Raw genomic sequence first — 27964 nt, forward strand, 5'->3', positions numbered from 1 at the left:
CACCACACAACTTCTTCCATTCTCTAATAATAACACCCTTGCAGAGGATAATGCCGCATCAGTTTCTGTCTCATTAGGGTATCATTTTCCTTGTCGTTTGAATCCTGATATTTTGAAATTACTGTCTTTATTTGTTTGCCAGTCTAATATGAAACCTATTTTTTGTATGATGTACACCAGACATAATGTGCATTTACAAGTTTTATTCATTTCAAATCATTTCAACTTAAAATGTGCTGTTATTATTTTTAGACCTCTCCAGAACTGAACTATGAAATGTGATTACTTCAAACTTTAAGTCTTTTGATTTGAAATAACGAATGAACAAATCAACAGCTGAGAGTTCATTCAACTGATTAAATTAAGTTTCTAAATAAGCATGCTCATGATATTAGCAGACTTCCCAGCATGCATTGTTTGAGAATTAAAACTCTCCAAAGACCCTTCTATAGAAAACATATATGATGGGATATATATTAACAGAAGTAATTTTTTTTATTACAATAAAAATAATGCTCTCCTTGATAAGTGTTAGTATTGAGTTTAGTCCCTGCTCCCTTCTGTTTATAAGTTAACAAGATCACATGCAGCTGCCCTGTCTGTTGTGATTGTAGACTCATCCTGGCAGGAACAGTTTCCAAGAGGAGCAGCTGTAACTTCCTTCTGTCAGATGCAGAAATGTGTCATCAAACTGATATTTTTAAAAGTTACTGATTCAACATAATATCTTAAGTTTATATGACTTGTTTTCTCAAGTTCACTTAACTAAGCTCAGTTGGTTTTACTTTTTTTTCTTAACACAACTCATGAGACAATTTTGAACTAATTATTTAACATAACTTCAGTTAGCTCACAGTTTTAAGGCAGCAGGGGAACATCCATTTTTAAGTTGAACCAGCTTAAAATTATTATTATTATTATTATTATTATTATAAAATCAAACAACCAACAACTGACAACACTGCTTTCACTCTGCCGTGGTATCACTTAGTCCACTACCCTGCAGTAGTAATGCTGGTTGTGTTTGTTTGAGTTCAGTGGTCCACACATTGCCTGGGTCTAGACCTTCAAATCCATCCACTCCACTGAGTTGACTGATTCATGTGGCATCATCACATGAAATGGTTTTCTTGGTTGAAAAACAATCAATCCGATCAGCACTGCAGGGGGACTAATAACAGGTCGTTTCTTTTCCATGATGAAAATGAAACAATGACAAGCTAAAAAATAATCTTGACAATAAAAACTAAGACAAAGTCTATGTTTCATTTTCACTGACGAGATGGGACAAACTTTTTAGTGTTGGACTACTGGACACTGAAGGCCAAGAACAGCCATGCTTATAATGACCTTCGAATGCGAACTAGCAAACTTAATAGCAAATAGTTGGTGCCAGGATGTTTTGCTAGCCAGCAAAAGCACTCACACCTTAAGCTCCAGCCATTGGTGCGAGTTGTGAGCTGTAATTCAGCAATAAATAAGCAGCTGTGTGTGTCTTGACTGTGGATGGTGGAGCTGCTGAATAGATTTGTGGAGTTTGTTAGTTGCAGCACAGGACTCCACTCAGACCCTGAGGAACATTTATGGGTTGATGCTGTCTGACAGGCAGGTAGGAGGCTTGGTTATCTGTGCTTTAAGTAAACAGTCCAAACTCAGCAGAGTTTTCTCTGACAGAGATGAAAGTTTAGTTTTAATCACCAACTCTGTGAGACATGAGTTTAAACCTCCAGACTAACATGTTGTAGATTAAGAAATAATTCAGGCTAAATCAAGTTACTCCTCTGCTTCTTAACAGTGAGATCAATAAGTCAGACTTCGCAAGGAGCCTGGGTACAAATTTCAATTGTCTCAGATTAGGTATCTGTGGAAGTATAAAAATGACTAAAATGAATAAACATTTTCTTCTCTGGACGAAGATTAAATCTTAAATAGCAGTCAAAAATTAACCCTGAATAATTGTTAGACAAGCACCATGTACAGGACTACTGCCATTGTCAAGCTCTGGACAAGTGTTCTCATGCAGTGTGCTGGAACCACTCAGGGGTAATAACAACAATGACGACAGCACAAGACAAGATAGATGCTGATATCAAGGCTGTTTTAAATCCACATCTTCCCAACACCACCAAAAATCATAGTTTGTTTTTACTTCATGGCAAAGCTAGGCATCAGTGTCAAATTAAAATGACTCTAGAGTCAGGTGAATACGTTAAACTCTAATGATTGGTTAGGGAAAATCGAATCCCGCTCCCCAATGGAAATCAGTTAGAGTGGAGGCAATGTCAGACTGGAGATGTTAACAGAGTGTAACCAGTTGTCAAGTTCTGTCTGATATCAGGCAAGTCCACACACTTTTAAACCAGCAAATAAAAATATCGACTAACTTCTTGCAGTTAAACATTGAACTGACATCTATCTTCTGTTTCACCTTTATTTCATCACCTGTCTCTGCCCCTCCTCCCCTCCCCTGTCCTTACCTCCTCTCCCTTCTAATTACCTTCCCTTCCTTCCTCCCCTGCACTGGCCCTGCCTCCGGCTCTCAACAGGATCCAGAGGGGCCGCTGCAGCAGCAGGATCCCAGCGGGGGCTCCCTTTTCTGGGGAGGTCGCTCTGGATGGCGAGACTCACTGAACCTATCTGGGAGGTCACATGGCGGGAATGTAGAGCAGAACGAGGTGACCTTCTGACCTCTGCTGAGGACTGCACTCTGCATCCATTCATCCATTCCTCCACCTTTGTATTTCTGACTGAGGATTGTGATAGATGAAACAAATATGACAGGAGTAGAAACTTCAACCTCACACTAGAGGGCGCTGGTGGTTCAGCAGTGGTTTTACAGTACAGCATGGAATTTCTTTACACTTAAACTTTTGTGCCAGGTACAGCATTAACCCTGACACAGAAACATGCCTTAGGTTTATGAAAAGTGCACATGCTTTGTCCATATGTGTAAATACTGTTGGATCAATGGGCCTCTTCTGCACTAAAGCTAAAACTCTACTGGAAGTCTTGGAAACAGCATTAAAATGATGTGACACTTCCTCTGCAGACTACATGCTGAAAATAAATGAGACATCTCCAAATGTGTTTTTCATATTAAAAATGACCGTACCAAGCTTGGAGTTCATAAACCTTTATTTAAATCAAAGAGCAGATAAAAACATTAAGGCAAGACGAGCAGCGAGCGTTGAGCTGCGAAATGGAACGTCAAAATTTAACTATACAAGGCTTGATCCATTAATAAAAAAATAGAAAATTATAAAGCCAGAGAAAACGCAATGTGAGAGAGAGAGCATGTGTGTGTGTTTGTCTGTGTATGACTGCATTCAGGAGATCTGTTACGCGTGTGCGTGCATACAAGTGAGATGTGTGATTCAATCTGTATGTGTGTAATCATGAGTGAACGAGTGCTTGCAGGACACATTTTCAGACATTTACTCAGTAAAACAATAAAGTGCTGTTATTATTGACCTCTTGTGACTGAAGGGTTTTCCAGCCTAGGAATAAACTACAAGTCAAGCAGCTAGACTCTCTAGTACAGAGTTAGTAACAGCCAACTAAAGTGCATGTGTAGTTGTATGAAACAGAGATACATGATCTGGATTCTACAAGCGACTTGGTTACCAGCTTTTTGCTGAAAAATAATTTGTTTTTCTCTCAAGTGCAATTTTAAAAAATCCCCTTTTTCCTCTACATTTCATGTCAGCTCACATGTAAAAATGTTGCCATGCATTTCTTTAATGAATCCCTCTGATTTAGCTTGAGAAGTTTGTGACACATTTCTTGTTGTTGTGTGTTTTGTATTTACAGTTGCAGTCAAATATGCAGCACAGTGGGGCAGACAGCGGCGCCAATTAGCATCTTGTGGAACTGCTGACGAGATTTCCTTGTTTTTTTCTGCTGGAAGATTTGGGATGTGAAACCAGCAATGAATCAGGATTATTACAAAAATGGCTATCTGTTGAGAAAATAAGTGACAAAAAGGATTTTCAAGCTTTCCTATAAGTTTAAATTCTTAGGATGTGCTCTAGGTAGCGGTTCAGTTGTTCTACATTGAATAAAAGTTGAATGAAAACGTCTAGTGATGCAGAATGTGTCAAGAAGACGTCCAGTGTGGTGGTGAAAAGCTAATGCTAACTACATATGTAGGATTCATTTTATAGCCTTTGGGCCAGCCACGAGCTTCCTCCAAGAAACTGAGCTTCTGCTGGATTGATTTCTGTCTGCAGGCATTGCACGAGTACAGTAGGAAGAAACTACTGATGCCGAAAAGGTTCTGCCTCTGTCTGAGCCACTTCATGTTAAAATGGAGGAAAGAGACTCATGTTTTTAGATGAACATCAACATTTCATCCAAACCTTCATGCCGGACTTTCTCCATTTCATTTTAGTTTTTGTATTTTGATGACATACACTGCAGAAAGTAAGAATCCAGTGTTTTGACAAGGAAGCACTTTCTTCCTGAAAGTTAGGTGAGAAGACTGATACAGCACCACTCTCGTGACTGTATGCCAACTATGTTAGCTTAGCACAAAGAGCGGAAACAGGGTAAAACAGCCTGGCTCTGTTTGAAGGTAACAAAATATTTGGTGTACAGATTAAACAAACAAAATATAATGTATTAATTAGTAAGCTGAGGTGCTGGTAGGTGAATTTTATTACCTTAGCTAGAGCCGGGCTAGCCTACCTTATAGGAACAGTTCGGATCTTTTGAAGAGGCGTTGTTTGGGGTGCTTATCCATAGTCAGTGTATCACATACGGATGGCAATCGGCACGTCCCCAGTTTGGAGAGGCAGCAGGAGTGCTGACAAGGAAGCTAAGCAGTATAGTTCTGTGGATGCAAGAAGCAACAAAATTTAATCTAGCCGCCTCAAAAAAAAAAAAAAAAAAGTATGCTAATTTGATAGTATTTTCACTGCTTTACTTTTCTGTCAGACAGCCCTTTCCGACGAGGAGGTCTATCTATGCTCTTGTCAAAGCCACCAGACTCCATTGAGAGAAACAGTAATTTCAGCTAGCTGAACATGGGTCAACTGCTGCCTTGATCACTTAGTTGAGTCTGGCTCTGAGGAGAGCAATACAATGGCTTCAGTTCCCTGTCAGAAAGTGTTGTCTGACAGCATGGCTAAGTAGTAAAAATATTCTAGGTATAACATACAATTTGAATTGATGTCAGCTTTTTTAGGTGGCTAAAATACGTTTTGTTGCCGGCCCCCTCTGCAGTACACTGATTAGCTTTCACCCACGGTACCCACGGTACAAGTTCAGCTGTGTCCCCTCTCTATTGGTCAAGAATGATGGAAATCCAACCACATGGTTTTTATTTTTGGGGGACACCTTCTTGCTAAAAATGTACTTTACTTTAAGAGATAACAGATACAAGTCTGGCTGCCTCTTTAATTTGCATGAAAGTGCAAAAAGATGAAATGCTTGTTTACTAACTTATCACTTGTGCTAAAAATTCTAAACTCATCTGGATTTAGGGGACCACAATGGAAGTAAGTTAGACATTTAACTTTATTGTGTTATCCATAGCGTTGTCATTTAATATGCGTTTGGTGCGATGTATGTATGACCTTTAATAGATCTGTATAAAATGCCACATAAATCAAATCAAAATCAAGCACTCAAGTGAAATATAGCTTCTCATTAAACTTCCTTATAACGACTTCAAGAGTCAAACGGTGTTACTGGTTAGTTTTATGCAGTTAATATATTCATTTAGAAGCTTTTATATATAGAGAAGCGTATTCCTAAATAAACTAGACTGCTCAGAGTATCTTTCTGTACAAAAGGATGAGTGAGAAATAGCTGCACAAGAAAAGTCCCATGATTTGTCAAAGCACACGCAGGATGATCAGAAAGTGCAGTTAAAAACTAATCAGTACTGGATGACATGATTTAGTTGCACGCGTCAGTCTTCATCTGCAACTTGACTGCTCACATATGTGTGTTAGTGCTATAGGTTATTAAGGAAGCTACAGTATTTTATCAAACCTTTTTTTACATGTATGTCCTTCCAAGGTCTTGCCTGTGGAGGTCACTGAGCACAGGCACAAAAAGAGGGGGGAGTTAGAACTGTGTAAATGTTTCAGCTAAAGCACACAATCATTAGATTTTCACCTTCTTGTGTGTAGAAACAGCTGTGGGAATGTAAGGAGGGTGGTATGTTTGTAGGACGGGCCAGAAAACAACACACGAGAAGAAGTCAGGAGAGACAAAGACGAAATTTGACTTTCAATGTTGGTGTGCAGGTGTGTATGTGTGCGTATGTGCATGTGTGTGTGGTGTAAGAAGCTGCCTGCAACAGGCAGCGCGGTGTCACTCCTGGAGAGCCCAACCTCCAGAAACCTCCTACACCTACACACCACAACACCTTATTGGTTAAACAGGACCACAAGCTGACTGGCTGTTACAGCAAAGTTACCACCTAGTAATGTTTTCACCTCGTACGTTCACAGCTTGTTACACTACAGACTCCAGCAAATACAGAAATCACTTAAACCATCTTTGATTTTTTTTTTTTTTTTTTTTGCTAACACAGTTTCTTTGAATGTTTGCTCTTCAGCAAAAAAGCAAGAAGCATGGAGACATGGGTAACGTGTGTGTGTGTGTGTGTGTGTGTGTGTGTGTGTGTGTGTGTGTTTTTCCCAATCCGCCTGTTTCTATGTGTTTGCGTCTGCAAGCCCATCTGTCCGTCCATCCCTCTGTGTGTCTTTGTGTTTATCTGTCGGTCTTCTTTGCCCATGCCATGTCATCTGATCGTGGTTTCTGCCCTGTGAGTCGTTTGATCAACTCCTCCATCCGTCTCCAAAAGCCCAGCTGGTCCAGTGGATAGTTACACCAACCTGGGATGTGAGGAAACAAAGAGAAAGAGATGGAAAATATAGCAGAGAGAAGTGAAAGAAGAGAGTCAGCAAGGCAGACAATGTATGATTAGAGAGGAAGAAGTAACAAAGCAAGAATTGACAGGAACAAAGAGAATGTGGATAAATTGAAGAATTCCAAGTACAATGGTATATTTAGTCTGGAGCAAAGTGGTGGATTGACTGACAGACACAGTAATGCTGCTAGACACAGATCATGTGTCCCTCACACATTAAAACCTGAAAGGATGCAGTGAACTCACTATGACCCACCTGCACTCATCCAGGACTCTCTGAGGCTTTGTGGGGGCGGTTAGGGCAAGGCGGCGCAGAGGTCCCTGGTGACCGCCCATAGACAATAACCTTAAGTTTTTAGGTTCATAGAATCTACCCTAATTCATGAATATATACAATATTACTCAGACCCCCAGGGACAGTGCTCAGCCTTTCAGACAATTTTTTCACCAGTGGCCACTCGTGGTATTGCAGTAAAAAAAAAAAATCCCCTGCGGCCTAAATAGCATTTTCTCTCTATACCACCATTGTAAAAGAGAAATATGAAAAACTGTTGACGAAACAAACACCCCAAACTACTGATCGATACTGTACTGAATCATGTCTATGATGCCCTGATGATGTTTTACCGTCCAGAGGATGTACCATGTTAAAAGGTACTGCCATCTTGGGCTTTATTTATATCATATCTTGCGCAAGAACAGTTTTTTGTTGCTTCCTGTTTTGCTCATTTTTCTCAATGAGTGAGAGGAAAACAAAATGTTGAGCTGAGCTTATTTAATATTTTACCGATTATCCATAGAAATTCTATTTATATCGTCTTATCACAAATCACAATCATATTTCACATTTGATTGACTTGATACTGCCTAGATGATTTTGGTGCTCTCTATACTCAACTCAAAAAGTGAAATTTACACAGTTTTGTAAATACACTATAGTTTTTTAAAAACCCCACACATTTTATTGGGGACCCAATTTCCCTGTGAGCCACTCAGATGATCACCTGTGGGTCCCCATGGAGTCACTGCATTAAAAAACCTATCAACATCACTGCAGACAGACAGACATTACCATAGATATGCTGCTATCCTGGCTAAAAAGCAAGGCAAAAGACACAAAGCCCATGAATGAAACCATCATAATATAATGTGATACAGCTCAACGTTTCATTATTCAAGTAGATTATATGGAATGACCTGAAGAATGACACTGATGTATGAGCCCAGACAGATCAGTCCATATTCTTGGAGCCCTGAAGGGATTTTGCTACCGTATTAAGATATTTGATTTGTCTGTGGCCCCGCCCACTGCTCCAGCAGCACCCACAGCACGAACACTGGCTCGTTTCCAGCCATCCATTCTCCAACCTCCATCTTTCAATTCCTCACTTTTTCCTCTAAACACCCTGGACTCATGTTTCTGGTGTATCTTTTCCTTTTTCATCTCTTCGCCTGATATAGCAGCAAACCCCTATGTTTGCTATGTAAAGACAGAAGAGCAGAGAATAAAGTTACACTCTACGCACACAAGTGTCTCTATGGTTGTGTTGTGGTAAGCTGGTCCAGCCGTGCATGCATGTTAGTGTATGTGTGTATTTCACTGACCAGCTAATTGCTGCCACTTTGCACAGTACTTACACGCCGGTTAACACTGATATTGAGAGTGCATCGTAAATGAAGTGTAGCGCCCACCCTCTGGTTACCCCCTGGTTAACACTGTTAGCTCTGTTTGCACTGTTGCCATTGTTTATGGAATTAGCACCGTTAGCTGCCAGCCACCGGCTCAGGCAACTCCATGCTGAGAAATGTGTGTGACAACTAATTAATTTCACCTACAGCCCCTTTAACTTCCTCCTCTCTCTATTATATTCTTTCTTTCCCTCCTTTATCCCCATCTGCAACCTGATCCTCACTCCTTCTACCTACATCTAACCTCCTGTCTCACTCTCATCATCATGCAGACTAGATTTTAGGTGGGGGTGGAGGGATGAGGGGATTCTCCCAAAGGATGTCCTTAGCCCCTACTAACACAGAGACACACACGTGCACTTGCTCGCACACACACATTCCCAGATTCTTTTAAAGTCTATGGAACTTTAATAGCTATGACTCTACAGTATGTCAGAGTAAATACATTAATGTATGTATGGCTGCGGGCCAAAGTACATTTACATGTACACATGCATGCATGCATGACTGTACACGGTCTCTGTACATACATACTGCTCCAACACACACATACACAAACATGTACAAGCTTCGGAGCTTTAGACACAGCCGAGCAGTCCCATGATATTTAAGATAAAAGGCCTTTTTACTATTATTACCAGACACACACACACATACACACAATCCGTACGTTTGCATGGAGGGTGTAACACTAGCATAAATGCAGTTTTACTTCTGTAAGCCCACACAGTCACTTACACAAGCACACAAATGCAGAAATAAAAAAGATGTCAGATACACGAGCGCAAGCACACACACACACACACACACACACACACACACACACACACACACACACACACACACTGGCAAGAAGCAAATAGAGACATCCACATGGGCTGTGTGTACTTAGGCTACCCTTGTCTGATGCTCACACACCACCACCCATGATGTGTTTGCATAGGGTGCATGCTATAGCTGCGGGGATATGTGTGTGTGTGTGTGTGTGTGTGTGTGTGTGTGTGTCCCTCCAGTGACCCTCTCTCTGCTGGAAGACAGTAAAGCAGCCAGAGGTTTTGTTTGATTTCACTCATTCCTTCCCTCCATCTCTCCTTCTTTCTTCCTCTTCTTCCATTTCGCCTTCTTTCGCCACACACTTTCCTCCAAATCCCTGCTACCCACCCCTTCCTCGCCCTCCCACTCTCTCCCCTCCCTTCCTCCCTCCCCTGTCCTCCATCCCCCCCCTGCCTGTGAAGTCCTATTTGTTAGAACAGACAGCAGGTTAGCATTAAATATACATGGGGATTGTCAGCCGGTGGCGAACACAAAGGCAGCTAGGCAAGCCCCAGTGGAATCCAAGCCCGGCCCAGGCAGCCAGGCTGGGGGAGCGGGGGGCCGCCGCCGTCCCCTGTGGGCCCCGCGACCGCCACCAACCCACCTCCCACCACTCACTCACACACACACAGGTTAGAAACCGAAGAGGAGGTCAAAAAGACTAGTGCACACACAGATGCTCGAGTATGCAGATGTGTGCGCATGTACAAACACACACTCTCCCTGTGACACCCCCCTCAACTCGCTCACACACACATCTGTCGTCCGCAGGGGCGCAGGGTGACGTACAAGCTGAAACCCCCTTGTGTATCCTCCCTCTTTTCTCTCCCTCTCACCCAGATGCACACAGAATACCGAATGTGGATCTATTACGGAGGCCCCGTGTCTCTAAAGACACACACGCACGCAAACAGAACATTTTCTTTTAGTTATTTATACGAAGCCGACAGACAGACAGACTCGACCGCCATTTTGTCCAAATCTGCAGAGAATTGTTAGTGAAATTATTCTGGAGTCATCAGCTTCAATTATGGCAATCTAAAATGGCCGCCCACAACATACACACTAATAATATCTGATAGTATTCAAAAGTCATATTACACACATTCTATGTACTTCAGTGTCTCAATATTGTGGGGTGAACATAAGTGTTGACAATATGTTTGTAAAGTATGTTAAGTACTGATATCCATAGTTTGAACCCTTAAATGTAGTTGAACTAATCCAATGGAACGGGTAGTAATCAAGTAAAAATGATCTTCATATAGCAAATATGGGGTTTTGCAATCAATGGTTTTGTCTGTTTATTTTTGATGAAGTTATCCTAAATAACAATACGCTCTTATTTTAAAAGGAAGTTAACATGAGTGCAGAGTTGAAGGCAGCACTTACATAATAGGCTGAGTGAGTTCAATAATTGGACTTAGGCCCTGATCGGCCCCCGGTTGCAAAACCTGAGGCACACCACACTGCCTTTTTTGTTCAAGCCCTGATCCCACAGAGCGATTTTTGCAGCTTGCTGCGTCTTTTTTTTTTTTTTTTTTTTTCTTAGCTTAATGGCTATTTTGCTGTGAAGTAAACTCACAGACCTGTACCTTAAAATCTGCATGAAAAATGGACAGACGAAGGGCATTTAAGGACTGGACACAGGAGAACAAAATCTGTGCAAATACATTAGACCCTCAGAAAAAGGAGAAATCACGGTGAGGACCACCAGCTGGTCCAGGAGCTTTGCCTGGATGGTGGCAGGTTCAAGGCTTATTTTCTCTGGGACGGTTTGACAATCTGTTTTTAATCGTGAGCCTAATTATGGTTGGTAAAATGTTATAAACTAGTTTAGGTTACAGTGTTTTCAGATGTGTCTTGCAGCTTGCCTATAGGACGACGATGAAAGTGAGCTAATTTTAACCTAACACATGCCATGTACGCTACTAACACCATGGAAGGCCCCCCTCACAATTCATCTGATCGGACAATGAGAAAAAACAATGACACTGGGTGCTTTTCTACTCTAAACTGAAGTTTGTTTGTGTGTGTGTGTGTGTGTGTGTGTGTGTGTGTGTGTGTGTGTGTTGTTTTTTTTTAAATGGAGGCATTTAAGGCATTCCCTCAAAAACTGAAGGCACATGAATCAACACAAAAGCAGGGAGCAAAATACTTATTTCTGTCTGAAAACAATTACAAAAAACTGTCCAAAGCTGGTGAAACGCAACTTCTTATAAATTTACTTTTTTTGATAAGGGCCTTTTTGAATAATTCTCCTCTAATTTCTGAATAGCAATTTATAACTGTCAAAACTCAAATTTGAATGCAAACAATTTTAACTTGCTAAATGAATACTTTAGTGTTGAAATGACAAAATGCCCTGGTTCAAGTCTGATAACAGTCAAAATATTTGTCATGTTGATTTATTTTGTGCTTAGGCAATTTTATGTTGTGTGTTATTGTTATGATTAATTGGGTGACCTTGGGGTTTCAGACGTGGACCATGTAATGTCAGTAAAATTAGCACAAATACCTGTTTTGAATCCAGTCGGGAAAATACATATTCAATCAAATCAAATAAAAAATTTTTGCACAAGACTCACCAACTGAGCACACAAACCATACAACAAAACATCAGCACAATATACATGTTTAAACGAACAATAATTACACAAATAGTCACAATCAGCTGTAAAATTCTACAAAAATTTCGTTTGTTGAGCAGAATTTATCCAATCTGTTTTTATAAGAGCTGACTGAAGGAGCCAACACTACATGATCTGGAAGCTCATTTCCTGCTTTTACAGCACAGAGTGTGAAGAAGTTTTTCTCTTTTCAGAGAAACACCTTAGTGGAAGTAATTTTAAGGAGTTCTCTCATAAAACCTATCTGTTATTCCGAAAGTAGATAACAGGCCCTGCCAAAAAATTATAGATTCTGTGAACAAGCTTAAAGATCTGAATCATGTCACCTCTGTCTCCTGAATGCTAGAGTTAGTAAATGTTGCTGCTCATATGGAATCTCTTTCAGACCTGGTATAAATTCAGTAGCTCTTCTCGAAATTTTTCTATACATTTTAAGTTATGGGGACACCAGACCGAATTTACAAAATCAAGATGAGAGTTCATCTCTGATTTATTCAGTAGTAAAAATATTACTATTTGACATTGTTTCAATAATGCAGTCAAATAATAAGTTTAGCATGTAAAACCCAAAACTTTACTAGTTATGGTAACACCAGTTCTTACCTGTAGTAATGCAGTAGTATGTCTCATGCGGCGAGACATGGTGGATGCGGTGATGTTTCCGTGGCAACACCAGATGCCAGTCCTGGAGCAGTGTGACCCAGCGCGGGAGGCCAAAGTAGGAGTGGCTCCATTTATGAATCTGATTGGTAAGCGTCACAAAAACCGCCAGGGCGAAGACGTAGCAGTCCCAGGGATAGGATGCCGCCAAGGCCTCTGAAAGGTGACAGGAGACAGACAGACATTTACACACAGAGAGTGAAAGAAAGAATGCAGAGTAAAGTTAATAGAATAATTGATCAAACTGTTTAGTGTAATGAAGAGGGCCAGCATGAAGGCGTAGTACTCCCACAGAGAGGATGCTGGCAGGAGCCTCGGAGAGATGAAGAGACCGAGGGGGAGGATGAGGAACGGTGGGGGGGAGAAGAGGAGGAGACGGAGGAAGATAGGGAAGAGTGGCAGAGGAGAGGACAAAGACAAGGAGGATAAAGAGGAGAGAGGGTAAAATGTAACATAACATCAAACCAGGAAGAAAGTAAGCAGTGGATGTCAAGATGTCTTACAAAAATCACAGACTGTTTGCCCACATCAGAGAGGCCAAGTAGAGATCAGTTGTCTGTCATCAATGTATTCAACTGTTTTCTATTACAGTGTCATCACCTCAGCACCGCAGACATCAAGAGGAAAAGTTAAGGCACTTATTCAGAGGATGAGACACTTCAGCCCTCCACGCCTGAGTGTCATCACACAAGAAAATCTGTCTTTGCATTCTGTCTGTTCTTTATCGAGTAAGTAAAAGTCCAACTGATGTTCAGATGGAACCATGAATCATCACCCCCCCCCCCCCCTCACCTTTTAATATTTAAACAACTTCTGCAATCCCACTCTCATACTCTAAAAGAACTACACATCATTCCTACACAGGCGCCCTGGGACTGGACAGAATGTGTGCCATGTTTTTATGTGATATTCAGATGGAGGTGCAGTTGAAGTTGGAGTTCAGATGGAGGGTAAGGAACAGGGGACAGCAGTTTACTGACTGTGTGAGAAAGTCACACCAAAACAGCATTTGGAGTGCATCTTTCTTTAATGTGATGTACTTTCTTTTGAATCTGGAAACAAAGCCAGGACTTAACACAACAAGAGGAGGTCTTTCAAAGCTGTAAACCAGTTGGATAAAAGGTAAATTAACTCTGTAGGGCTGAAGGGGGACTGCAAGAAAATTTTCAGTTTAGTGTAATCTGGGTCTAGAGTGAGGTACGGGTGTAACAATATCAATCTGGATTGATATGTCTATTCAATGATCAACGATACAGTATTATCATGCAAAGTAAAAACATCAATACATATCGTCATCTTTAAGATACGCCTTTATTTTGAAATTTCCATGGCACATCCATGTCACCAGGCGGCTGTGGCTCAGAGGATGAGCAGGTCATCCACCAATCGGAAGATCAGCGATTTGATCTCTGGTTCCTCCAGCCTACATGTCGAAGTATCTTTGAGCAAGATACTGAACCTCAAATTGCTCCCAATGGCTGTTACATTGGTGTGTGAGTGTCAGCCAAGAAAGACAATACAGATAATTACTGATATTGTCTCTTGGTGATCGCTGGCCCTTGAATTAAACTAAATCAAAACAGTATTGTGGCAGACTGTCATATCAGCTAATATTGTATAACTGTTAGAAGAATCAATATAATATCATACTGTGATGAAACTTGTGATTTAAATTCTCAATGATGACCATGCCTTTCATAGACTATATAACAGAGATGGCAGACATGAAAGCTCCCCAAAAGTGAAGCCAAATTATCATGACTGCCCCCTGGTATCTAGCTGCAGTATAAACCCTGCCCCTTCCATGTTAGCAGATGGGCCAAACTAAAACATCAAACATGTCAAATTAACTTTTCCAAAATATTTTTTGGTCATTTTAGCTAGTTTTATTTGTTCATTTTTCTAACAAGTTTGGTTTTAATTAGTTACTTCATGCTATGAAAAGGGGCTGTGACATCATGCTTCGTAGCTGTGATTGACTGGCTACTGAGTCAGGGGGCCCCTTTATCGTGGCTCCACCCCCTGATCACCACTGTCCACAGACTCTGGCTCCAAATGACTTCACCAGCAGTTTCTACTGGGCGACCTTTTGTATTATGCGCCTCATGTTGTTTGCTGATTTTATATGGTGTTCTATTACAGTGTGGATGTTTTAATTCAATCAATACATCAAAAGGTAACATTCATGCTTAACATACATGAAAAAATAAACTCGCAAGACATTCCCTGTTTCACAATAAGCTTCCATTCACATTTCCAGCTGTTCAAGAGCCATAATCACTTTCCTTCTTTCACTGTGAAAAATCAGCAGGAAGTCTTAAGTTTTGATTACAGCAGAAGAAATGTCTGGGCATTATTTGAATACAGACTTTTATAGAAGAATTTACAGTATGTGACTGGGCCAATTAGCCATCAACGTGAAAAAGATGCTCTTCAAATATGTGATGGTAGTCATCACACAAGCTGCTTCAAAAACGAAGTGAAAGGGCAACAAGCATCCAACAGTTTATATTGTTCTCATGATGGCAGCAGGAGCTACTGTTAACACTGGTCGGACGCAGAACGGATGCACAGTGGAAAATAAACAACTATATAAACTGTAAACCTGAAAGGGGATGCAATATTTTTTTTTATTAGTCTGATGATTTGTATACATATCATTTACAGTTGTGGAATGTAAACAAGTACATTTGCGAAAGTGCAAATCTGAGGTACTTGTACCTTAATAAGGTATGTATATACAAATATTGCTACTTTATACTTCTATTCCATGACATTTAAGTGGGAAACATACATTTTACGCCACTATGTGTAATTGATGCCTGTAGTTACTAGTGCCTTTACAGATTAAGATTTTACAAAACAAATCATAAATGATCTTATGAAACATGTTGCACTGTTATAAATTAAAGAATTCAACAGATCAAATAACCTTAACTTGTAATAGAGTATTTTTAGAGTGTATTACTTATTTTTATACTACTCTTGTACATTGAATTAGCTCAGAGTGTACCCAGCTTTACTGACACCTGTCATGCAAATCTTTTTTTCTTTTCAAACACTGCAAAAATGTGAACTAAAAGCATCTTTGACAGCTGGGCATAAGTATTTCATTAGGTTTCCTAAAAGCAGATTTACGCCTAAAGCTGTAGCAAGAGTACTTGAAGATGAGACTGTTTTTTAGGGAAGTAGTTCATGTTTGTAGTGTCAGTGTTGATGTGAGCTGACAGGTGACTAACATGTCAGGACTCATACGGTGTGAAATGCTGCTGCTGCTGCTGTTGTTGTCATTTGAACAGAATTCGGATTCGGATCTAATTGAGCCACCAACATTTTACTCAGTAAGAGGTTTCTGTCATTCGTTTCTGTCCTCTGCCTTAAACCAAACAGAAGCTTACAGCCTGTCGGTCACAGCGCTAACTCTTGCTATTCACTTGAGTCTTTCTGTCGGTATGACTTACAGCTGTCCTCTCCCCGTCTACTTCCATCCCTCGTTCTCCCTCTCTTTGGTTAAAACAGCGATCTCTTGACCCCAGTTCAAGTGCAGACATGACAGCGGGAGATGTCACCTCACGGCTTTCAGCTTTTCCCATCTACCTCTGTCTCCGTCTTTGTCTGGTGACCGCTTGACACCGTGAGGAGCTTGACATGACAGGTTTAGATGTCATCTAACCGCTACATGACCCTCCGCCACCCCCCACGCTCTCTGGCTCCCTCTCTTCTTCATGCACTCTCACCCTCTGTCTCAAACTCTTAGCAGTGACCTCTTAAGGTGCAGACATGACAGGTGTAGATGTCACCGCGTCTCTTCCCGTCTCTGTCTCGTGACCTCTTGACTCCCTGCGGTGTTTGACATGACAGGTGTGGATGTCACCTACAAGTGAACCTCACTACAGCTCTCTCCCCTCTAATCTTCTCTCCCTCACCCCCCCAATTCGCTGCTTCCTGCTGTAGAAAAGCAGCTGACCTTTGCAAGTTTCCCTTTGCTCCTCTTTTCTCCATCTCTTGATGTATAAAAATTCCTTACGTTCTTTCAATTTCTATCCAAATTCATCACTGCAAACTAGGGGTGTAACGATACACAAAAATCACGGTTCGGTACGTACCTCGGTACACAAGTCACGGTTCGTTTTTTTTTCGGTACAGTAATGAAAAAAATAGACAACTATTAAATATCTTTTACTTATTGGTAACCTTATTAAAACGTACCACCACAGCAGTTAACTCTTTTTACACAGTTTTTGAATGAAACAAATATATATATAATCCTGCTTTTTCACATTGTTTGAATGAAAATAGAAATATAAAAGTGAAAAATAAAATCCTGCTGTTTTTTAACACATTTTTTGAATGAAAAATATAAATATACATTTCTGCTTTAACAGTTTTACTCAGTTAAAATAAAAAGTATAGTGCAGCTGGTCAGCTTTAAAGCCTGCTCAGATTCAGTTTTACTAGGAACTTACTTAGCTTTCCCACTTTGTTAAAGTGCAGTAAACAAAACATGCTTCAATATCTAAAGTGCAGCTTAAACAATTTTACTCAACTCCAATGGCGTTGGTTATTTCTTTAGCGCAATGGTCAGGGAAACGCTCTTTCTTTTTAAACGACGACGATATCGTAGTTTGCACCAGACTTGCCGGTTAATGTTCAAACTCGGGTGGTGTCGCTTTAGATGCATTAGCATGTTAGACGTGTTTCCAAGTACATACCCGACCGCTGTTCTGCAGTGTCGGCACACTGCTTTTGTCTTGTCCACTTGTTTATTTCCATCTTCGTATTTTACCCTGAAACCAAAGTGTTCCCAAACGGAGGACTTAAGGTTTGCAGGTGGGTCTTCAGGTTCGTCAGGCTCACTTGCCATGTTGTCAAAATGCGAGAATGTGCTGCACAAAGTGAAAGCGGAGATTTACGGGACTCGGTCCGTCACTCAATTATGTCCGTCGGGGAACCAGATACTTTAAATGGTTTGGCTCGCAAAAACGGAATTAAAATAAAACAAAATAAAATAAAATAATATCCTGCGCCCAATAATTCGGTACGGGGTTGTGCCGAACCGAAAGTCGCGTACCGTACGGTTCGACACAAATACATGTACCGTTACAGCCCTGCTGCAAACCAAACATAAAAAAAAAAAAAACAGGCATGAGGTAAGAGGATTTGAGAGATCATCCAGCTTCCTATAGCTACAGTTGGTAACTGTAATAAGAATAATTTATACTTTACTATTGTCACTCTTCTGACAGTACTGCACAAGACATATAATCTGTGGAAAAATTATATTCCTCTGCCTCCTCTCAGAACTTCTGATGGCATTTGCCACAGCTGAACGAAAACAACCAATCAGACACATTTTCAGAAACATAGTTTAGTGCACTGATTGGCTTTAAATGCGAAAATTTGTGAAAAGGAAATGGGCACCATACGGTTTCCTGCTTTGGAAAATCAGAGGCTGAAAAAAAAAAAAAAAAAAAGAGATCAAACTGTAAAACTAGGCAGCGCTGATCAAATATGAACCAAGATTATGTTACTGCATTGCCTATTTCTCACCTCAAATGTTGAAATGTTGTCAGAAACAAAGTTACTGTTTAACTGTTATTCAAGATCGTTGATTTCCAGCCAGCTGCCATATTATTTTCTGTGTCAAAACGGCCATGCTCGCATTATGTCATCCACCAGCGGGAGCATTTATTGGTCCAATGCTGCACAACGCATTCTGGTAGTTGAAGGTTTTCCATCTCTTTAGCAAAAGCAAATACCACAGTCCTTTTTCTCTGTCTTCTCTAGTTATGTAGCACCAAATTCACAAGTATTTGTGACTTTCAACTGCGTAGACAGCCTACTTTTATGAAAAGACCATCTTTCCAGCATTGAAATACTTTTTTAACTGGTTATGCGCAACATAATTGCGATGCATGACAAAAATCACCTGACGGCACTGTATGGAGAGAGAGATGCTGTGCTGCTGCCAGAGGAGCTGCTGACTGAGTTCCCTCTGAGCGGTAACTCACAAAAAAAGAGCCTGAGAAATCCGGGGTTATTCATAAAAATTTCAGGACGCCCAGGCCTAACGACACCACAGTTTATTCCACGGTACTGAAGCTGCTCCTCTTTTTGGAACCACTGCAGAGCTGGTAGTAATTTCACTTTCAGCCATGCTTCTTGTTGACATGGAATTAGTATGCAAGTCAAAATATCACAAGTATCATGACATGACTTTTTCATATCATATTAGAAATTAAACCAGTATTATAATGAATGAGGTGATTTGGCACACCGGTACTTGTTACCCTAAAAATGTAATCATTACTTTTGAGACTTCTCAAAAGTACCTGATTTTGTCCTCATTCTTCATGCAATATCAAGCGATAGGAATATCTCCATCTTCCAAGCAAGCTTGCTGCTTTGTGACTAAAGATGCAGTGCAGCGAAAAAGAAAAAGTGAAAAAGAATCCACTGATGTGCTTCATTGTTGTATTTCAAGTCAGCACAGAGGTGATAACAATAGAGGGGCCTCATAGTGTAGTGGTTAGAACACTCGTTTTCCATAAGGAAGGGTTCGAATCCTGCTGGGGTTGACGTCAGCAAAGACATGCAGTTACAGCAGGTACCCATTGTCGAATCAAACAGGATCAGATTAATCTGAGCCAAGTCCTCAATGAGGGTGCATCTCAAGCCTGTCATAGACGGAAGGTTCGTAGGTTAGTAATTATTGAAATTATAACATGTACAGAGACAATTCTGGCCAATAAAATCATAATGTAGTGTTTTTAAAAAATAATAGTGTTTTTAAGCAATATAATTATAATTTCTTTCCAGTGTAACATGCTATTACTTTGTGCAAGAAAAAGGCAGTCCTTTTTGTTGGCAGATTCCTCTGTCTTTGAGTACATAACAAGCGGAATGGTTTACTGTATTCATGGCAGCAGACAAGACTGTCAAAGATGCTTGTGAGCAGCTCAAGCCCATAAAACCACAGCCAACTGATGTCAACTCCCCTCCTCTCTGCCCATCAGTGACCTTTCAGCTCAAGTTGAAGTGCAGACATGACGGGTGGAGATGTCCCCTCCTCAATAACAGGTTGCTCCGTTTCTCCTGCCGAGCTTCCTCCTCCGGTCCCTCCCCTCCTGCCCTGCACCCGTAAGGTCAGCGCACATGATTACCTGCATAACTGCCCCATGCTTCCCCACGATCAGTGGACACACTTCAGCGAGCAGAGTCTGTGTTACCTTTGGTATCCTGCAACACTAATATGAGTCACTGCTACACTTTGTTGGATCCTGCAAAGTTGACCTTCCAAAGTCCTTAAATTGACATTCTAGCTTTATGCAATGTGACTGCGAGCAAGTTAACAGTATATGTGGGTTGGAAACTGGTGAGGGATAACATCCATGCTGTTGCACTCGCGATTCCCACTGTTTTGTTAGGACATCTGTGCAGAAGGGGTGAGATCACAGGACAAAGCTTGAACCTCTACAGGTGTTACAGCTCCAAGCTTCTCACTCACAGGTGATAACAACGTGAATGAAGAAATGTTTCACACAGGATGCAAAAAAGTACACGTGTTTAACTGGTTCTGTGCTACAAAGCCAGAGGAGTAATTTAAGATCTGTGCCTGCCTATGTGTGTGTTACCTGGTGTGTATGTGAGGAACTTGTAGGCCATGTGAGCCAGTGGTAGGATGGGGATCATACAGTTGTCGCCATTGGTTTCAATGAAGTCGTGGCGAGTGATGGCGGTTGGATCGATGTGGTGCTCCCTGAAAGGACGAATAAATGCCTGCAGATAAAAAAGAAAGACAAATTATGAAAAAAAAAACAAAAAAAAACCAAAAACAAAATAATCATTTTTGTAAATCCCCCCAACCTTTAAGCAACAGCATTTATGTGAATGAATATAATAATCTATCATGAGCTTATCTGTGAGCCAGAGCAGTTTTTGCATGGAGTCTACAGGCTAATGCACAAAACATAGAGCCGTATAATTACTGAAACTATAGCTAATCAATTCTGCAACAGTGTACATCAGAAAAGGCTGCATCTTATACTAGTCCATACCCATTGAGTGCACAGGTGCCCACGTGCAGTTTCACATGGTGTGTGTTTGGGATACAGGTCATAGGAAATTGCAGATTAAATCGTCAACTGAACCCATTAAGAAGAGCAATGTATTCAGACAGAGTTTTTGTGAATTTGATAGTATGACTGCTTTATTTAAAGTACAGTAGTACCATTGCCAATGGTGGCAGAGTTAGTGGGCTAAAACTGTACATTAGTAGTTGAGGTAGCATGTTGAAAGACACATAGTTAAAGTGTTTATATGTTGTATTGACTTAAAAGTGGGGTGCACTGGTAGTTCACATGGGAAAGGTGCGGCTAGCCCTTGTAGCAGCAGTGGGGGTTGGAATCCGGCCTTCGTTCTTTGCTGCGTGTCTTCTTTGCTCTCTCTCTCTCTCTCCCATCCTTCCTGTCATGCTTCACTGTCCTGTCAAATACAGGCAAAAAATCTAGCGCCCCCATTTTGTTTGATCAGGTCAATAATGGAGGGGTCTCCTCAGATTATGTGTGGTCATACGCCTACAAAGTTGCGTGGTGATCGGTGAAACCCTTGAGATGTTATACACCTTTATGTGATGAGCCACGCCCTCCGCAATATTCATTGTCTTATAGAAGCTCAGTTTTAGTAAGTTTGCCAACTTTTGCCAAGAGGGAACTTTAGATATTGATCCCTAGATTATGCTCACCGAGTTTCATGCAGATCGATTAAAAAAATTCAAAATGGTGGAAAATCTGTATAACTGGAAGTTATGGGTTCTCAAGGCAAATGTGTTCCCCATGAGGAGAGGCATCTCTGTGCAATGTCTCATGTCTCTACAACATACGGGGCATGAGATACACCCATTCAAAGTTTGCAATTTCAATCGGTTGCTATAGCGCCCCCTTTGGCCAATTGATGTAATATTGCTTCATTCGCATCCTCCCATGACCCTCTACCACTGTGCCAAATTTCACATGGATTGACCAAGTCAGTCCATGTGAACATGGAACAGAGACACAGACAGAGTTTTCGTCATTATATAGTAAGATACGGGGTTTATTAAGTGAAGATTGAAATCAACATTGCAAAAGAGGCAGAATTTAATCCTGAAGGCCAAATGCAATCATTTAAATAAACAGCAAATAGAAAATTCTCCTCAGTGTCTTTCCTCTTGATCTCTCGGTTAAACACACACATGTCCACTTTCCTCCAAATGGAAGTGATGTGATAAACAATAGGCACAAAAACAGGAGATTTTTCTACTTCATTTACATTCACTTTAAATTGGAACACAAAACAGACACTGGAAAGCATTGTTTACAGTCTTTACGCAAATGCAGATCAAATGCACGCACACACACACACACACACACACACACACACACACACGCACAAACACACACACACACACACACACACACATCACGACTCAGCGGTGCCCAGCAGCCTGCACAACCCCAAAGCTCATATCCAGCATCCTAATAAACCACAGAACAGCAGTCGGCTTGCGCAAAAACACTCATACACATAAATGACCCATGGACGCCACACACAAACTCAAAAATGTAAGCTTCAAACACACACCAACACACACACAAGCTCGCAAACCCCACCTGCACTGTGCAGAGGCAGACACCTGTCTGTGAGAGCATGGGGGTCTCAAATGAAAGACTGAATCTGAATCTCAGAAGCACAAAAGAGGACAAAAAGAGACACACACACACACACAAGCACACACAGGATAAAGGTAATTTATTTCCCTCTGTGGAAAAAGCAAAAAAAAAGGTAGGTTTGCATCTGTATTTCCACAGTGTGCATCTGTGCGTGTGTGGAGCAGTGGAAGCATCAGCATGGAAACTCATTATTGTCGCGTTAGCTGTGCGAACCAATCACACAAGCCTATCAGCGAACGTCGTTGGTAGGTGCCGCGGCAGACACAGAAACTATCTGTTGATATCTCCACAATTATGTACCCATCTCTGCTCCCCCTCCCCGTATTCTCTACCCCACCTCTGCTCTCCCATCACCCCCCTCCTCTCGCTGCAGCCCTCAGCCAGATGAAAGCCCGGCTAAGCCGCGGAGGTCGTGCCGAGCAGGGCGGCATCAGCGATCCCAGTTAACGGCGGGCCACCGGTCGCTGCATGTCCTCTAATCCCACACCGTTTAACGGCCCGCCTCGCACGACGTCCGTTAATCACCAGCTCACATCGCCCATCGCCCCAGCAACCAGCGCTGTCCCACTGGTTGGACGGACACGCCCTTCCACCCCCTTCCCTCTTTTTTTTTTGTCCTTCCGACCTTTATACTGTATTTTCATCTCACTTTTTGTTGGTTCCTCTTTCTGGCCACATATTTCCATCTATGCTTATCCTTTTTTTCCTTCTGGTCTTTAAGAAGAAACTGACAAGCCATTTAGTTAACTCGACTTCGACGCTCTAATCAGTCTCATCAGAGAGCAGCATTAGAGACATGCTTGTTAGATATGTAAGAAAAAAGAGAGAAACTGACATAAGGAGGAAAGTATTGATGCTTTTAAAAGAGAGAACAGTTAGAGAGGAAGGATTTTCAAACATATATCCCTAAACTGTAAGCACATCTGGCAAATTTCAATGTGAATCGAGCATCATTGGGAACTAATGAGCGTGACTTTGTCCTCAAAGTGGTGTCATTAGAGGACTGCTAAATCCTTGTTGAGTCAATTAAAGCTCAACGACATGACGACGACAAAAAAACAGCACGGCCCAAAGCTTCGCTAAGGAATAGTTGTAAACACCACTGGGAGAACGTAGTGCACTTTTTAAGATAGTGTTGCAGTTTTAGCACTGGGGAGTGAAAAGGCTTTTATGGATTCAAATCAAAGCAAATCATTGTTATACAATTCCTAATGAGGGGCATTAGCAGTGTGCAGTATGGGAGAGTTTTACGTACAGCATAACTTTGAGGTAGAGCGGCGTCACCTTGCAATTAAGGGAGGCTGATTTTGGTGGCAAAAAAGAGCATTTTGTGAATGTTGTGATTTTTACAATGTGCTCACTACGAATAATAACAAGAAGTGGATTTCAATTTAGCCAAGGGATTTAACACACACGAGAAAAGAACCCCAATTATCCAGAAATCCAGTCATTTTATTGGAACAATGTTAATTACAGCTAAAGCAATTAATCGATTAACCGTTTAGTTAATTAACAGTAAAAAAAATAAAAGTCTGCAATTATTTTTAAATTGATTAATTGTTTCAGTATTTTTTCAAGCTATATGACAAACATACTCTGGTTCCAGCTCCTCATATCAGGTGATTTGCTGCTTTATCTCATATCTCAAACTGAATGTCTCAGGGGTTTTAGTGTTGGTTTAGTTAAACAAAACAACATTTGCACACATTGCCTGGGGCTCTGGAAAGTTAAAATGGGATCACCTTTTTGTTTCAAAGACAAAATGATTAATTGAAAAAATAATCAGCATATTAATCCAAGATGAAAATCATCATTAGTCACTGCCCTGATGTTTATATGGTGTAACTGTCTTTGACTTTCAGTTAGTGAACCTCGGAAGATATGAGCAATATTTTTGCTTGGATTAAATTAATATTTTAAGTTTCAAGAAAATTTCACAATAAAATGTGAATCGGTGCATGTTTCCATTCCCCTACCTTTGTGTAAATATATTTAAGAGGACATGAGAAGATAATAAGATTCATTCAGAAAATATAGTTAAAACATTTTTTTTTTTTTTTTTTTGCTTATTCTCATAATATTAAGCAGCACATCTCCACATGCCTGTTAGTAACTAACCTGATTAAAGGGGCTCTCATATTCCAACTGGCACAGGATTAAATTATTAAAACATTAAATTAAATTATTATTATTCTCATTTTATATATATATATATATATATATATATATATATATATATATTTTTTTTTTTAACAAACCTGGAAATAAAATCACTTTTTTTTGTGGGTCGTCTGCCGGGTATCTGCAAGTACCCAAGCTGATGCAGGACTCTGGCTCGGATACATCACAGCACTTCCTTGTTGCTTTTTGAATTGGAGTTTTGTCAGCAGCCATGATGTTAAAGAGCAGGGTGTCATGTGTCTGGAATCTGACAAATTTTTTTTGTCTTTTTTTTTTTTCATGCAACGTTTCCACCTAAACTTTTTCATATGCAAATCAAAAATGCTCATAGAAATGGAACATATTAGATGTAATTTCTGTAAAGATTTCCCCCAGATCCTGGAGCTATACTGGCCAACAGCTTTGACAGATAGAAAATGCAGTTTCCAGAGCCGCTCTAACTGCTCCGTGGCCTCCACTGCTGGAAATATTATTTATGTACACTATAACAGCCGACTCTTAGGACTGTCAGATATCCCCTTGTGGTGAAGTTACAGAGGGCAGGAGTCTATATGTACGGACAACATGTGTCATGTCTACATTAAGGGCTCTACACGGTGTCTACAGTACAATCTGAGCAACTTCTTTAAAGAGGTCTTAACAAATAACAACAGAGAGCAGGGAACAAAGCAAGAACATACACATGTACACACGCAATACATACATACACAAACAACAAAAAAAGCAAAGAAATGACAGAACACACAAGTAACAAAGAGCGACATTGGCTTCAAATGTTTCGTCTACGTTCATAACTGCAACCACTATTAGCCTCAGGTGTTCTCTGTTGTGCGCATCTTTGATATTCAAACTAACCTTAACTGGGACCACAGGCCTGCTTTATTCTCAGTCTCCACACACACACGCACACACACTATATTTTCCACTAGCCTATTGCCATCCCTCTGTTCTCTGCAAAGGTCCATTCTTCTCTTCCAGTTAAAGTCTTTATTAGAAGTCTCCTACAGTGTCCAACACACCATGCAAATCTCTGACTGCCGCCGTGCCTTTGGTCCCAGTAACCACCCCAAACCCCAATAACTGCCACACTGTAAATAAACATCAAACCACAGAGTACCTTTAGCAAACACAAACAGTAACACAGAGATTGAAAAAGCATCGTTTAGACTCTACTGAGGGTTCAATACATGTGTAAGAAATGTGTTGTTATCTAGATAACACAATGTGGCAACAAAGGAATCAAAATACATAAGGTTTAGAGTTACACACTGACTGGACACAATGATGGGACAATAACCTGACAGAAGGTATTACTCTAAAGCTCAATCAACATAAAATCGAAAAGAATGACATCAATCCTGAGAATTTATCACACTGATCAGACTGCCAATAATGTGCTGTCCACAGCCACACAAAGCCTCCGACAATAAAAGTCTCCTGTGTGGAAATACTAATTCATGATAGTTTATTAAATGGAATATTAACATTTCAGAGGCATGAATGTAGCTCTTTATTAAGCTGTTTACAGTGACTGCATTTTGCGAATTTGCAACTAATTCACAAAATTTTAATTGATTTTGTGAAGTTATCATTAGAGGAAATGTCCACTAGCAGCTAGGCTAATTTATGCAATGAAAATGTGTTTAAGCTAACAATGGGTCACTATCAGAATCAACTGTTTTGTCTGTGAGCTTTGACGGTTATTGCTGAGCCAATTTCATACTTTTGTAAACACCCTTGTTGTTGATCCATGTTTTATGGGTATTGGGAAAAGTTTGCCTTCAGTGGTTTAAGCCAGATAGCCCTGAAGTTTTAGGGAAAAGATGATGGTTTGGGTTCAAATGAAAAGATTTCTTCCAGAATAGGCTTTCTGACAGAAAGCTCTGAAGGTTAACTGATTACATATGCTGACTGACTACAATTATTTACAATTACTTATGAATAGTTTATATTTTTTTTGTTCAAAAGCAAAAATGAAAGGATGGCAGCTTCTTCTGTAACAGACATGTGATATCGTCTCATATCAATCGCAAATCCCTGAACTGGATCAAATTGAGATTTTATTGTGGCAAACTTTATGATATTGGCTAGTGGTGGTGGGCGATAAAATAATAACATATCATCTCGCGATAAACACTTATGCACTGTCAATAGAAAAAACGTTCGCTATAACGTTTCATAATGTTACTGTATTCTGTCGGGAAAAAAACATGAGCAAAGCCACGCAAGTTACCCTCAGAGTTGGGCTGTGCAAGGTTAGCTGCATGAACACACTCACTTGCTCCCTGGTAACCTAGCAACGGTGTCACGCAAACAGCTAACAATGTCAGGTTTGGTTGCACTTATAAGCCGCGACTTGGGGCTTATTTTTTTGTGAAGTCGCTCACAAATATTGGTCGTTGCGGGTTACTTTTTTTGGGGCTTGCTGCTAAAGTAGAGTTGCTTATTTGGGCTTGCTCTCTAAACGTCGCCTTTCTCTCTATATATCCGTCTAATAAGTTATTTAAACACATGATAGTATGCCGGACTGCAGGATGTTTCCACAGCTCCGCTCCCTCCGCCCTTCTCCTTCTCTGCATACACACAGGTGACGGTCAGTCAATTAGACTTTCACATTTAAACTGGGCAATTAATGGAGGTTCCTTAACTATTTCACTAACAAGTGGGCGAAATATGGAAAGAATAAAATAAAGATTTGTAGGAAGAGAGAGGATTAAAAGATTCAACTTCAAGAGGGGGACGATTCAAAGGCAGTGTGCAGATTCAGATTCTGTGTGAAATATGTACTCATTATTCAGATCTTGTTCAGCATACCAGCACTGTTACAGTGAAAGTAAAATGGCTCGTTATATGCAACTTCTTTACTTTCATTTTCATTCTTTCATTTATTCTTTCCACGTTTTTGGTCAACTAGTTGGTTTGGTAGAGTTCAAGGGCAGTGAATATAATGTATCTGTAAAGTAATTTTGGTTGCTGGTCCTGGTTGCATGTTTCTCTCCCTAGATCTGGCAGCACTGAACACAACACAGCGTGGAGTGAGTAGCAAGAATGAGTGCGGACAGCGAGGAAATAGTCGAGTAGTAGTTTTTATACCATTTTGTGTATTTTCATTTATTTGAGTGTTTTCTAATGGTTGTGTTGACATTACCTTTTCCTCCGTGTGCCTTGACTGATGACTGTGATTGAAGTCAGAAGAAAGCTATTGAGTTTAAAATAAATGTGTTAAAATGTATTTATTTTCTCCTGGTCCTTATTTTAAATAGGTTATAAAAAAATTATCGATAATTATCGTTATCGACCAATAAGAACCAGCTATATCATGATATACTTTTCAGCCATATCACCCACCCCTAATATTGGCAAATATCATATGTTGTCCAAAAAATCAATATAATACC

The 27964-nt window shown here is 40.5% G+C and overlaps 1 protein-coding gene across 1 annotated transcript in view; it reads right to left on the reverse strand.

The window, feature by feature from the left end:
* Positions 1-6509: 6509 nt before the first annotated feature.
* si:ch211-212o1.2 (uncharacterized protein LOC492735 homolog) overlaps positions 6510-27964 on the reverse strand; it is a 56177-nt gene continuing 34722 nt past the window's right edge. Inside the window, exons 4-6 of the mRNA XM_049574024.1 lie at positions 20310-20454; positions 12619-12831; positions 6510-6848 (exon numbers count right to left, since the gene is read on the reverse strand). Coding sequence (XP_049429981.1) covers positions 6724-6848; positions 12619-12831; positions 20310-20454 — 483 coding nt within the window. The 3' untranslated portion in view covers positions 6510-6723. The remainder of the gene's footprint in view (positions 6849-12618; positions 12832-20309; positions 20455-27964) is intronic.

This window comes from Epinephelus fuscoguttatus, linkage group LG4 (genome assembly GCF_011397635.1).
Source record: "Epinephelus fuscoguttatus linkage group LG4, E.fuscoguttatus.final_Chr_v1".
In the NCBI taxonomy this organism is placed as follows: domain Eukaryota; kingdom Metazoa; phylum Chordata; class Actinopteri; order Perciformes; family Serranidae; genus Epinephelus; species Epinephelus fuscoguttatus.